The sequence below is a fragment of the Camelina sativa genome, chromosome 7 (genome assembly GCF_000633955.1).
Source record: "Camelina sativa cultivar DH55 chromosome 7, Cs, whole genome shotgun sequence".
NCBI lineage: Eukaryota > Viridiplantae > Streptophyta > Magnoliopsida > Brassicales > Brassicaceae > Camelina > Camelina sativa.
Window position 1 is genome coordinate 28,630,800 of NC_025691.1, and position 11,441 is coordinate 28,642,240.

General features: G+C 38.3%; 6 protein-coding genes across 6 annotated transcripts in view; 3 read left to right on the top strand and 3 right to left on the bottom strand.

The window, feature by feature from the left end:
• The window catches only part of LOC104705047 (potassium channel AKT6-like), a 5,221-nt gene extending 3,424 nt beyond the window's left edge, over positions 1-1,797 (top strand). The window contains exons 7-11 of the mRNA XM_010421040.2: positions 4-161; positions 327-408; positions 493-568; positions 674-1,252; positions 1,434-1,797. Coding sequence (XP_010419342.1) covers positions 4-161; positions 327-408; positions 493-568; positions 674-1,252; positions 1,434-1,711 — 1,173 coding nt within the window. The 3' untranslated portion in view covers positions 1,712-1,797. The remainder of the gene's footprint in view (positions 1-3; positions 162-326; positions 409-492; positions 569-673; positions 1,253-1,433) is intronic.
• LOC104703087 lies at positions 2,073-3,592 on the top strand. Its single transcript, XM_010419027.2, has 7 exons — positions 2,073-2,351; positions 2,517-2,559; positions 2,666-2,758; positions 2,849-2,911; positions 3,006-3,101; positions 3,187-3,264; positions 3,383-3,592. Exons 1-7 carry the CDS (start codon positions 2,209-2,211, stop codon positions 3,467-3,469), a joined length of 603 nt encoding a protein of 200 aa, XP_010417329.1. The 5' UTR covers positions 2,073-2,208; the 3' UTR covers positions 3,470-3,592.
• On the bottom strand, positions 3,862-4,868 carry LOC104703088 (V-type proton ATPase subunit c''2-like). Its single transcript, XM_010419028.1, has 3 exons — positions 4,789-4,868; positions 4,399-4,569; positions 3,862-4,307 (listed from the first exon to the last, which is right to left on the bottom strand). The coding sequence occupies exons 2-3, from the start codon at positions 4,479-4,481 to the stop codon at positions 4,142-4,144; spliced, it is 249 nt and encodes an 82-aa protein (XP_010417330.2). The 5' UTR covers positions 4,482-4,569; positions 4,789-4,868; the 3' UTR covers positions 3,862-4,141.
• LOC104703089 lies at positions 4,983-6,203 on the top strand. The gene is made up of 6 exons (XM_010419029.2): positions 4,983-5,086; positions 5,193-5,285; positions 5,376-5,438; positions 5,533-5,628; positions 5,714-5,791; positions 5,910-6,203. The coding sequence occupies exons 1-6, from the start codon at positions 5,015-5,017 to the stop codon at positions 5,994-5,996; spliced, it is 489 nt and encodes a 162-aa protein (XP_010417331.1). The 5' UTR covers positions 4,983-5,014; the 3' UTR covers positions 5,997-6,203.
• On the bottom strand, positions 6,397-7,723 carry LOC104703090 (V-type proton ATPase subunit c''2). The gene is made up of 4 exons (XM_010419030.2): positions 7,503-7,723; positions 7,316-7,393; positions 6,926-7,096; positions 6,397-6,834 (listed from the first exon to the last, which is right to left on the bottom strand). The coding sequence occupies exons 1-4, from the start codon at positions 7,622-7,624 to the stop codon at positions 6,669-6,671; spliced, it is 537 nt and encodes a 178-aa protein (XP_010417332.1). The 5' UTR covers positions 7,625-7,723; the 3' UTR covers positions 6,397-6,668.
• Positions 8,875-11,405, bottom strand: LOC104703092 (probable protein phosphatase 2C 22). Its single transcript, XM_010419031.2, has 4 exons — positions 10,900-11,405; positions 10,444-10,650; positions 10,135-10,346; positions 8,875-9,666 (listed from the first exon to the last, which is right to left on the bottom strand). Exons 1-4 carry the CDS (start codon positions 11,086-11,088, stop codon positions 9,090-9,092), a joined length of 1,185 nt encoding a protein of 394 aa, XP_010417333.1. The 5' UTR covers positions 11,089-11,405; the 3' UTR covers positions 8,875-9,089.

The window sequence follows — 11,441 nt, forward strand, 5'->3', positions numbered from 1 at the left end:
CAGAACCCGAGTCGAACGATGTCGTTTGGGTCTCTCGTCCTTCCATCTCCACCTTCATCCTTTTCTGCTAAGCTCAAGCCTTTCAATGGCTACGGAAGGCTCCATCGTCATCTCGTCCGAGCTTCTTCTTCTGATGTTCCCGATTTCCTCTCTGCTGATTGGTACACCTACCTTTAGTCTCCTTCTTAACTAAAATTTCGTCAATTTCAAGCTTACTTGGTTTTAGTTAGGAAAGAAACGATCAGATCGGAAGAAATTTGATTTTGCAAAGGCTATATAGCATTAGAGATCAATTCTATGTTTCTTCACTATATTTATGTTTACAGGTTGGAGAGCCGTAGGAAACGACCGTTTGGCCCGAGACTTGATGTAATGACTCTCTATTTACTGCATCAGCTTAGANCCTCTGTATATACTATATACCATCATTTTCATTTAAATGCCAAAACAAAAATTGCTTTACTCTCTATGTTTCTTATCTGTATATCTCAGCATATAGCAGCATCAAAAGGAAGCCATTATTGCGTCGTTTTACTTCTTGAAAATGGAGCAGATCCTAACATTAGCGGTAAGTAGTAAAAAATGTCTCACATGGTAAATTAGCTAGGATCATGTAGTTGGATTGAAAGACAACTAATTTATCGGTTGCTCGTATATATACATTTGTTTACAGATTCAGAAGGTAATGTACCCTTGTGGGAAGCAATCATAGGGAGACATAGCGGAATTGCTAAACTCCTTGCAGAGAACGGAGCAAAGTTAAGCTTAGACTCAGTGAGCTATTTCGCGTGCTTAGCCGTGGAAAGAAACAGCTTAGACATACTCAAAGACATCATCAACTACGGCGGCGATGTCACACTCCCTGACGGAAACGGAACCACAGCCTTACACAGAGCAGTCTCAGAAGAACACTTGGAGATTGTTAAGTTCTTACTAGACCAAGGTGCTGATTTGGACAGGCCGGATTCTTACGGGTGGACACCTCGTGGTCTTGCCGAGCATCAAGGGCATGAAGATATCAAAACCTTGTTTCATGATCATAGGCCCGTGGAGAAGAAACCGAAACCTGTCCCTGGAATACCTCAGGTTCCTGTGACAGGAAAGCCATTGATGAAGTATAGTAGTGAGCCTACAATGCATTCAGGAGAAATGCCTCTTGTCAGAGAAGGAGGTCAGGTTGTGGTTTCTCAGAGACGCAAACTTAATAACTTCAGAAACTCGCTCTTCGGATTCATTTCAGCTGCAAATACCGGTAAAACCCGCCTCACCTCTCCATTTGATCTCCTAATACTCGTTGCTTTCTCGTCAAGTAACCATAATTTTCAGAACTTTTCACACAACTAGAGCCATCTCTTGTTCTATTTCGACATGGTATCAAGGCATTTAGAAGAACTCAAAACTTGGTCTTGAGTGCGTTTATTTATTTTTAACAGCTGATGATGGAGGGGATCCTTCAAGAAGCCCAGCAGTTCCTATAGGAGGAGGAGGAGGAGGAAGTATGTTTTATCCGGCTAGAGTGACCATTAGTTCGCCGGAAAATAACGGTGGAAAAGTGATATTGTTGCCGAATTCAATGGAAGAGCTATTGGAAATTGGTGAGAAAGAGATGGGTTTCGTGCCAACTAAAGTACTTACAAGAGAAGGAGCTGAAATTGACGACATCACTCTTATTAGAGATGGTGATTTTCTCATTCTTTCAAGAGATCCTTGATTCACACGCAACTCTCTTTCGTTTTAGTTCTATTTAAAACAAACAAGCAAAATGGCAATCTTAACGCAAACCATGGTCAAGCTGAATTTATAGTGGTGATATGATAGCATTATTCTAGCGTAAAATCGTACGTAATTAAGCCCCAATCAACTCCGCATTGAAACATCTTTTAGATTTTTTTTTTCTTTTGTAGAAATATTCTCTAACAACCTCACAATAATAAAGGTAAAAAGAAAAGAAAAAAAATGATTGGTGTTAAAAGAGTGCGACCGGTTGTGGTTCAACTTCTAGCGAGTGTGACTAGTGGTGCAGAACTGCAGATAATATCTAAACCGGAATCAAATTAAAATCTAGCTCCGGTTAGCTTTTATTTTTTTAAACCTGTTTGCTGGTTTGATTCCGTGTCTATCTCTCGGCGTCGTTGTATCGGACGGGCGAAATTAAAATTGAAAGGCCAAGTCCGGCGAGAGCAAGATCATCAGAACCCGAGTCGAACGATGTCGTTTGGGTCTCTCGTCCTTCCATCTCCACCTTCATCCTTTTCTGCTAAGCTCAAGCCTTTCAATGGCTACGGAAGGCTCCATCGTCATCTCGTCCGAGCTTCTTCTTCTGATGTTCCCGATTTCCTCTCTGCTGATTGGTACACCTACCTTTAGTCTCCTTCTTAACTAAAATTTCGTCAATTTCAAGCTTACTTGGTTTTAGTTAGGAAAGAAACGATCAGATCGGAAGAAATTTGATTTTGCAAAGGCTATATAGCATTAGAGATCAATTCTATGTTTCTTCACTATATTTATGTTTACAGGTTGGAGAGCCGTAGGAAACGACCGTTTGGCCCGAGACTTGATGTAATGACTCTCTATTTACTGCATCAGCTTAGAAACATTACATTGCTTTGTCTCTACTGTTGTTGTGTATTGATCCCTCAGTTTTAGATTTTTTTTGGTGTAATAGTTTAGTGCTGAAGACGCTGTTCGACACCAGCTTGATGCATTGAAGTATAATGTCCATCCTCGTGATGATTATGGCATTGAGGTCATGTATCGGGTAAATCATGTTAACGTCCTTGATGCTTCTTCTGATTCCTATAACTTTTTGTGATGATTTTGACTATCTTTTTTTTTTTTGATATAACAGTTTGCTGGATTCGATCCATTCGAGAGATCCACCTATTTTGGTCCTTTCTTTGATCTTGGACAGGTTACTTTTTCATCATTTCTTTACACTGGTGGTCATATTGTTCCTTAGCTACTAGCTAAGGTTCTTATCCCCTGGTCTTTATTGGTTGGTTTAGTTTGAGAGGTTTAGGCGTATTTTTCATCACTCGTCTTACCGTGTGTTGCTTGGTCACAAGGACAGAAAAATCTTAAGCAGTTTGTTCGTGGAAGAGGTATCATCTCTTTTTTTTTTGAAGATGTTACTATCATCATAGAGATCCATTGTTGTCTCATGATACCCTCTTTTCCATTATACAGAATCGTTTCAAGCAGAGGATATGGATTCAGGGAAATCGACCTGAGGAAGAAGAGATATTTGAATTCACAATGTTCCAGGTTGGTTCCTTTGTTACTCAATAGACACCCTAAATATTCTGTGGATTTTTCATCTACAATGATGATGATGATGATGATGATGATGATTAGATATGAAATCATTTGTGTGTAATGGCAGCGGATAGGCGGTTCATGGGATGGTTATTGGTTGACGGAAAGCTTGCTTCATGACGGAGATGTATTTTCAGGAGGGTTGGCTTACTGATTCAAAAGCTGAGCTTCATCTCTTTTCTTGTGTTATCGATTTGTTCTGTCTGATTATATGCGTGGTAATGTGTGACACTGTCATGTAAGTTAATGTTAATCTTAAACACGATTAGAATTAGATGATGCTTTGTGTAGTAAACAAAACGAATGTAGTAGCTTCTTATGAATGCAAGTTGTATATTTATGAAATCCAGTTTTTTATTGATTGTTGCATATAGCGGTAATGGCTAATGGGATCTTTAAATGAACCCATACCATCTAGTGTATGTATCAATGATTGAAAAGGCAAAGGCCATGCTGTAAAGTAGGAAAAATGTACTGTTTCTTATGTATTTTTCTTTTCACATATGTACACTCAAACACACACAGGTTGAGTTTGAGAGCAGTAGAAGCCTGAAGAGTTTAAGTTCATTCAATGCTTAACATGAAAACATATACAAACTCATATCATTTGTCACAAAAGAACCAAAGAATACAAAACATGAAGAGGTTTCTCCAAGTGACTTATTATTCCCAAGTTCGAACAATACCAAAAATAGGGATTCAAAGAGAAACATGATTTTCTTCTACACAAGTGATATAACAGCCAAGAAGATAAACAAAGATGTGTAATTCTTCTAGGATTTGAAAGATAGATAGTAAAAGGTATAGAGTACAAGTCCATAAATACCTATTTTGTAGGCCATGTAGCTTGAGCTGACATAATGATCCCAACGATAACTCCAAATAACCCGAGAGCACTCCCAAAGATCTCAATCACAAGAATCTTAACAAAGAGCGTCGAGTTCTGAGCATCAGACAACGCACAACTGCTTCCAATGATTCCGACACACAACCTGCAACAAACAAAATCCCCATAAACAGTGAGATTTCCATGTTTTACAAAGGTTCAAAAGAGAACAGGAGAGGATAAAAGAAGATACAGACCCGCATACAAGGTTAGCAAATCCAACAATGATTCCAGAAGCAAAGATTGCATATCCAGCTCTAAGAGACTCAGCGTCATACATCTTCGATGATGGCACACTCTCCAACTTGGTTTGTAGTATGATAGCAACAATAACGCCGTATATAGCCACGGCTTCACAGAAAATTACACTGAAAGAGAATGAACAAACACTTGATCATTACATAGTTCAAGCATCTTCTAGGTCAGCCCCAAATATGTGATCTATCACATCATATAAAGCCAATTTCACGAATCCTAGCCTAGGTCAACCATTGTATGTTATATAATCTTATGGCATTTGCATCGGTTCACACAAATTTTACACAATAATATTTCCTGAAATTGAAATCGAATCGTGGGGCAAAAACCTGATGAGATTCTTGGAAGTGATACGAGGAGCTTCAATGGCGGCACCGATCAAACTACTTCCGGTAATGTAAATTCCCCTAAACCATAAAGAGAGCTTTCGTAAACACGATGCGTTCGTAAATCAATNGTCAATTTCAAGCTTACTTGGTTTTAGTTAGGAAAGAAACGATCAGATCGGAAGAAATTTGATTTTGCAAAGGCTATATAGCATTAGAGATCAATTCTATGTTTCTTCACTATATTTATGTTTACAGGTTGGAGAGCCGTAGGAAACGACCGTTTGGCCCGAGACTTGATGTAATGACTCTCTATTTACTGCATCAGCTTAGAAACATTACATTGCTTTGTCTCTACTGTTGTTGTGTATTGATCCCTCAGTTTTAGATTTTTTTTGGTGTAATAGTTTAGTGCTGAAGACGCTGTTCGACACCAGCTTGATGCATTGAAGTATAATGTCCATCCTCGTGATGATTATGGCATTGAGGTCATGTATCGGGTAAATCATGTTAACGTCCTTGATGCTTCTTCTGATTCCTATAACTTTTTGTGATGATTTTGACTATCTTTTTTTTTTTTGATATAACAGTTTGCTGGATTCGATCCATTCGAGAGATCCACCTATTTTGGTCCTTTCTTTGATCTTGGACAGGTTACTTTTTCATCATTTCTTTACACTGGTGGTCATATTGTTCCTTAGCTACTAGCTAAGGTTCTTATCCCCTGGTCTTTATTGGTTGGTTTAGTTTGAGAGGTTTAGGCGTATTTTTCATCACTCGTCTTACCGTGTGTTGCTTGGTCACAAGGACAGAAAAATCTTAAGCAGTTTGTTCGTGGAAGAGGTATCATCTCTTTTTTTTTTGAAGATGTTACTATCATCATAGAGATCCATTGTTGTCTCATGATACCCTCTTTTCCATTATACAGAATCGTTTCAAGCAGAGGATATGGATTCAGGGAAATCGACCTGAGGAAGAAGAGATATTTGAATTCACAATGTTCCAGGTTGGTTCCTTTGTTACTCAATAGACACCCTAAATATTCTGTGGATTTTTCATCTACAATGATGATGATGATGATGATGATGATGATTAGATATGAAATCATTTGTGTGTAATGGCAGCGGATAGGCGGTTCATGGGATGGTTATTGGTTGACGGAAAGCTTGCTTCATGACGGAGATGTATTTTCAGGAGGGTTGGCTTACTGATTCAAAAGCTGAGCTTCATCTCTTTTCTTGTGTTATCGATTTGTTCTGTCTGATTATATGCGTGGTAATGTGTGACACTGTCATGTAAGTTAATGTTAATCTTAAACACGATTAGAATTAGATGATGCTGTGTGTAGTAAACAAAACGAATGTAGTAGCTTCTTATGAATGCAAGTTGTATATTTATGAAATCCAGTTTTTTATTGATTGTTGCATATAGCGGTAATGGCTAATGGGATCTTTAAATGAACCCATACCATCTAGTGTATGTATCAATGATTGAAAAGGCAAAGGCCATGCTGTAAAGTAGGAAAAATGTACTGTTTCTTATGTATTTTTCTTTTCACATATGTACACTCAAACACACACAGGTTGAGTTTGAGAGCAGTAGAAGCCTGAAGAGTTTAAGTTCATTCAATGCTTAACATGAAAACATATACAAACTCATATCATTTGTCACAAAAGAACCAAAGAATACAAAACATGAAGAGGTTTCTCCAAGTGACTTATTATTCCCAAGTTCGAACAATACCAAAAATAGGGATTCAAAGAGAAACATGATTTTCTTCTACACAAGTGATATAACAGCCAAGAAGATAAACAAAGATGTGTAATTCTTCTAGGATTTGAAAGATAGATAGTAAAAGGTATAGAGTACAAGTCCATAAATACCTATTTTGTAGGCCATGTAGCTTGAGCTGACATAATGATCCCAACGATAACTCCAAATAACCCGAGAGCACTCCCAAAGATCTCAATCACAAGAATCTTAACAAAGAGCGTCGAGTTCTGAGCATCAGACAACGCACAACTGCTTCCAATGATTCCGACACACAACCTGCAACAAACAAAATCCCCATAAACAGTGAGATTTCCATGTTTTACAAAGGTTCAAAAGAGAACAGGAGAGGATAAAAGAAGATACAGACCCGCATACAAGGTTAGCAAATCCAACAATGATTCCAGAAGCAAAGATTGCATATCCAGCTCTAAGAGACTCAGCGTCATACATCTTCGATGATGGCACACTCTCCAACTTGGTTTGTAGTATGATAGCAACAATAACGCCGTATATAGCCACGGCTTCACAGAAAATTACACTGAAAGAGAATGAACAAACACTTGATCATTACATAGTTCAAGCATCTTCTAGGTCAGCCCCAAATATGTGATCTATCACATCATATAAAGCCAATTTCACGAATCCTAGCCTAGGTCAACCATTGTATGTTATATAATCTTATGGCATTTGCATCGGTTCACACAAATTTTACACAATAATATTTCCTGAAATTGAAATCGAATCGTGGGGCAAAAACCTGATGAGATTCTTGGAAGTGATACGAGGAGCTTCAATGGCGGCACCGATCAAACTACTTCCGGTAATGTAAATTCCCCTAAACCATAAAGAGAGCTTTCGTAAACACGATGCGTTCGTAAATCAATTTGGGAAGAGAAGAAGAAGAAGAAGAAGAAGAAGAAGAAGAAGAAGAAGAGGATATTTACCAGGCAGCACCAAGAACGGAGACGCCGATGGAGATGGCGATTCCGATGGCGGAGAAAGTGTACGGAGAGATTCTCACCAGAGCCGCCGCCCATGAACTCGCATGAATAGCCGCACCGGACATTTTTCGCTCTTTTATCTCTCTCTACGATATGATCTTATTCTCTCTCTCTCTCTTTCGGAGGAGGAGACAATAACAACAAAGCCTGCGATCTGAGATTGAGCAACTACATGTCAAGCGCGCGTGAGTTTACTTACCATCTTAAAGGCCTTGTAAGCCATTTCAATAGCCCATTTTCACTAAAAACTCATTTTCACTGTAGTATTTTTGTTTTATTATAATAAAATGTATAATGTATTTTTGTAATATATATATATATATATTAAATATGTCATAGGTTGAATAATAAATTGAGAAATTTATTAGGCTTTTACTTGCGATTGAATGTGTGTTTTCATTTTTCAATCATACAAAAATAATTTTTTTTTTGTCAACACAAAAATAATTTACAGCGAAAAAAATAGACAAATATTACTGTGATAATAAATATCAATGAGCTCCATCTTCATCTCAATATGTAATTTTTGCGATTGAATATATGTTTTCAATCGAACAAAGATAATTTATAGCAAAAAAAATAGACAAACATTATTGTGATAGTAAATATCAATGGGCTTCATCTTCATCTCAATACATCTTTTGTAACAATTTTTATAATATTTATGAGTTCAATTGGTAGCGACAAAATANAAAAAATTTTTTTTTTTTTTTTTTTTTTTGATCAAAGTGCAAAACAATGTTTTTTGTTATCGTTTTTGTGATGGGTAACTGTCAAATCGGTTTACCTCATACCAAAACGGTATTGAGTTACCAATCAAACTGTATACGTCATGAAATTTAAGCAGTTTTCTAGAGGAGTAATTTACTAGTTGGTGGCACAAAGCCACAAATTGTTAACTTTTGTGTTTAGCTCTACGATTTCTATATCAAAATTATGATTTGATCTTTCTCTTCAGATCTTCAGGTTGCGATGTCGCAAACATTCTCATCACTCATCAGTAAACCGACTTTTCCAGTATCGAAGCACAAACTCTCAAAAGCCATTTTTCCTGCACCCTTTCTGATCAACCCAATTATTGGCGATGTGTATTGAGCCCTCTCCTTTCAGCCTAGTCAAAAATTTACTACGATTGAATCCGACTCTCTTATAATAGAGACTGCCGAGAAGGAAAAAAACTTGCGAGTTGCGACCACTCTATAATGAACAAAGAGAGTGGGATAACTGCATATATCTAACACATGTCATTCATTAAGGACACAACATACTCGGTAAAGGGAGGAATGAGGATTCCGATCTAGTTACAAAACAAACCAGACTGAAGCAGAAAATATTATTAAGCAAAAGTGAGAATAAATATATCCTACCAAACAATAAATTATTGTCTGCCGCCTCATGTTATATAAGTTACTCAAATTGCAAGAATTATAACCAAAAAAAATCTCCAAGCCCAAACTATAAATTGTAAGAAAAGACAAAACAAAAGAGAATCAATCATTCGTCACCATCCCAGGAACCCAGGTCACCCAATTAGTCCCCCAAGCCATCCAAGAAGCTCTGTAAATCTTTTAAACCCTCCGCCGAGAAGCTCCGCTGAACCCTCAACCTCGGTGCAACCAAGTTCGGTGGTGGTTGTGGCTGAAGACACACAACCACCGCCGTCACATTATCCCCACTCTTCCTCTTTATAGCTTCCTCGACTAACTCTTTACTACACATGAGCGGGTCATTGTGCTCCTGCAGTCTCCTTCTAGCAAAATCTATGGCATTCTGGCTCATGAACACATCCCAAACCCCATCACACCCGATTATAAGGAACTCGTCCTCTTCGGTTAGTTTAGTTGTCATGAGCTCAGGCTCTGCAATGAGGGGTCCACCGTCAGAACCATCTTTCTTCTTTTTCATGCCTTCCATATGAAAGTCCCCAAGCGCTCGAGCCACATTAAGTTGTCCATTTAGATAGCCGTCGTATACATATCCACCCGATGCCTCAATGCGTCTTCTCTCCTTACTGCTCATGGGTTTGTGGTCTCTTGACATTTCAATGGCTTTCCCTTGACGGGATAAGACTGCTCTACAATCTCCAGCGTTTGCTACCACCAACGACCTGTTACCACAAAAATAAATGTTAACATGGTACAAAAGGGTTTCATACCTGAATAATAATAGAGTATGAAACAAAACAGAGAATATACAAGACTAGAAGACCTAATTTGTATTTGTGTGACAATATACTACAAAATTAGTCAACAGGTAAAGCTAAGGGCCTAAGGCAATAACTACATTATAGCAGCAGCAAATACGGGCAGAGAGTACATCTACACGCAAATAAGTGGCTGAGAGTAACTTATAACATACATCTATTCCCGAATACTTTTTCTTACCTAACCTTACCAAGATGTAAAGGCTTAGGAGAGAACAACTAATATGGGAGAAGATGACCACACAACTAGTTGGACAAAAATAAATAGAATGTCCTGCAAATTGCTAGCCTACCTATGCAGTCTTAGGTAGTAGTCATTTAGAGTTTAGGTTAGACGTAACTTAAAAGATAATAAGAGTTGAATCAGCTAACCTCCCAAAAAGAATAGCTGCTAAAGCAGTAGTTCCTGAAGCAAGGCTCCCATCCAATGAACAAGCCTCTAAGAAGGCAGTGTCTGTCTGAAGAAATGCTGAAGACATCACCTTATTGATTTCACTAGGAAACTCTTGATCCCCAACAATGTACCTCGGTATATGGTAACATGCAAAATCAGCAGCATGCTTCCCACCATGTCCATCAAATACCTAATATAAACAAATCGAATAAGAGATTCCAGAGACCTTCTTATGCTATAAAATGCATTTACAAAAATCAGGGAAAGTGAAGGACAAACAAACATACCCCGTAAAAGGCACTCGGGCCGGCCTCAGAGTTCTGAAGGCCAAAGCTATCCATGAAATTATCGACGCAAAGATAAGCATCTTCCATGCTTGACCTGGAGCCAATATCAGACCAAGCTCCAGAACGCATAGAAGGAACAAACTCAGACTTATTCTTCTCTAAAGTAAACTCATTCTCAACAGATATATCTGACACCTTCGTCTTCACCTACACAATGAAGCAGTCAGAAACCCCCCAAGCATCTCATAATCACACATTAAAAAAACAGATATTGCAGTCTTAATCATTGATACAAGCAGTTTAGGAAACTAATACTAATGATCCAAATCCAAAGCAGAGCAGTAATTACAACTTAAATTTGAACATTCAATACACAAACATGTAATAAAGAAGATAACGCATTAAATAAAACCAGAATTATCCAAGAAACCCAAGTTGAAGAGAAAGGAATCTTACGAGAGATTGGTGTCGAACAAGCGACCTCTTATTACACGGAGCCAACGATCGCTCACCGTCGAAGCTTTGCCTGTAAACGGCGGCGACAGCGGCGGATGAAGAAGAAGAGAAGGAGAGAGGATTCGGCGGTTTACCGCCGTAACTCGAACTCCCATTCTCCGGATCAGAGGTTCCTCTAGTTTCTTCCATATTGCACCATCATTATAAAAAAAAAAAATAATAATTCAGTAAGCAAATTAGCGAAAGAGCTGACGAGTCAACTCACGAGTCAGTGAGTCGATTAAAACGATTTCACGTGGAATGTAGCTGTAGATGAGAGATTCTTAGACAATAGGTACAGATTCAGCGACAAAATTGAAGCAATTGTTCCAGAGTTACACGAATTTTTAGGGTTTAAGAAAATTAGGGTTTTGTGTCACAAATTAGAAGCACGCAGAGAGCGAGAGCGAGAGAGAGAGAGAAGAGAGATGTAAAAGCTGTTCGCCAGCGGAGGCGAGAAATACGAGTCCGACGGTTATTAAAAGGCCCAAATTAAAAAAAAA

What these genes read in the sequence shown, in the direction of transcription:
- LOC104703087 (XM_010419027.2), top strand. Translation starts at nt 2,209, where the DNA reads ATGTCGTTTGGGTCTCTCGTCCTTCCATCTCCACCTTCATCCTTTTCT. An exon ending in GCAGTTTGTTCGTGGAAGAG is followed by an intron (nt 3,102 to 3,186) that starts GTATCATCTCTT and finishes TCCATTATACAG; the next exon opens with AATCGTTTCAAGCAGAGGAT. An exon ending in TTGAATTCACAATGTTCCAG is followed by an intron (nt 3,265 to 3,382) that starts GTTGGTTCCTTT and finishes GTGTAATGGCAG; the next exon opens with CGGATAGGCGGTTCATGGGA.
- LOC104703088 (XM_010419028.1), bottom strand. Translation starts at nt 4,481, where the DNA reads ATGTATGACGCTGAGTCTCTTAGAGCTGGATATGCAATCTTTGCTTCT. An exon ending in TTTGCTAACCTTGTATGCGG is followed by an intron (nt 4,308 to 4,398) that starts GTCTGTATCTTC and finishes TGTTTGTTGCAG; the next exon opens with GTTGTGTGTCGGAATCATTG.
- LOC104703089 (XM_010419029.2), top strand. Translation starts at nt 5,015, where the DNA reads ATGTTTCTTCACTATATTTATGTTTACAGGTTGGAGAGCCGTAGGAAA. An exon ending in GCAGTTTGTTCGTGGAAGAG is followed by an intron (nt 5,629 to 5,713) that starts GTATCATCTCTT and finishes TCCATTATACAG; the next exon opens with AATCGTTTCAAGCAGAGGAT. An exon ending in TTGAATTCACAATGTTCCAG is followed by an intron (nt 5,792 to 5,909) that starts GTTGGTTCCTTT and finishes GTGTAATGGCAG; the next exon opens with CGGATAGGCGGTTCATGGGA.
- LOC104703090 (XM_010419030.2), bottom strand. Translation starts at nt 7,624, where the DNA reads ATGTCCGGTGCGGCTATTCATGCGAGTTCATGGGCGGCGGCTCTGGTG. An exon ending in ACTTCCAAGAATCTCATCAG is followed by an intron (nt 7,097 to 7,315) that starts GTTTTTGCCCCA and finishes ATTCTCTTTCAG; the next exon opens with TGTAATTTTCTGTGAAGCCG. An exon ending in TTTGCTAACCTTGTATGCGG is followed by an intron (nt 6,835 to 6,925) that starts GTCTGTATCTTC and finishes TGTTTGTTGCAG; the next exon opens with GTTGTGTGTCGGAATCATTG.
- LOC104703092 (XM_010419031.2), bottom strand. Translation starts at nt 11,088, where the DNA reads ATGGAAGAAACTAGAGGAACCTCTGATCCGGAGAATGGGAGTTCGAGT. An exon ending in TTGTTCGACACCAATCTCTC is followed by an intron (nt 10,651 to 10,899) that starts GTAAGATTCCTT and finishes TTCATTGTGTAG; the next exon opens with GTGAAGACGAAGGTGTCAGA. An exon ending in GCAGCTATTCTTTTTGGGAG is followed by an intron (nt 9,667 to 10,134) that starts GTTAGCTGATTC and finishes TTGTGGTAACAG; the next exon opens with GTCGTTGGTGGTAGCAAACG.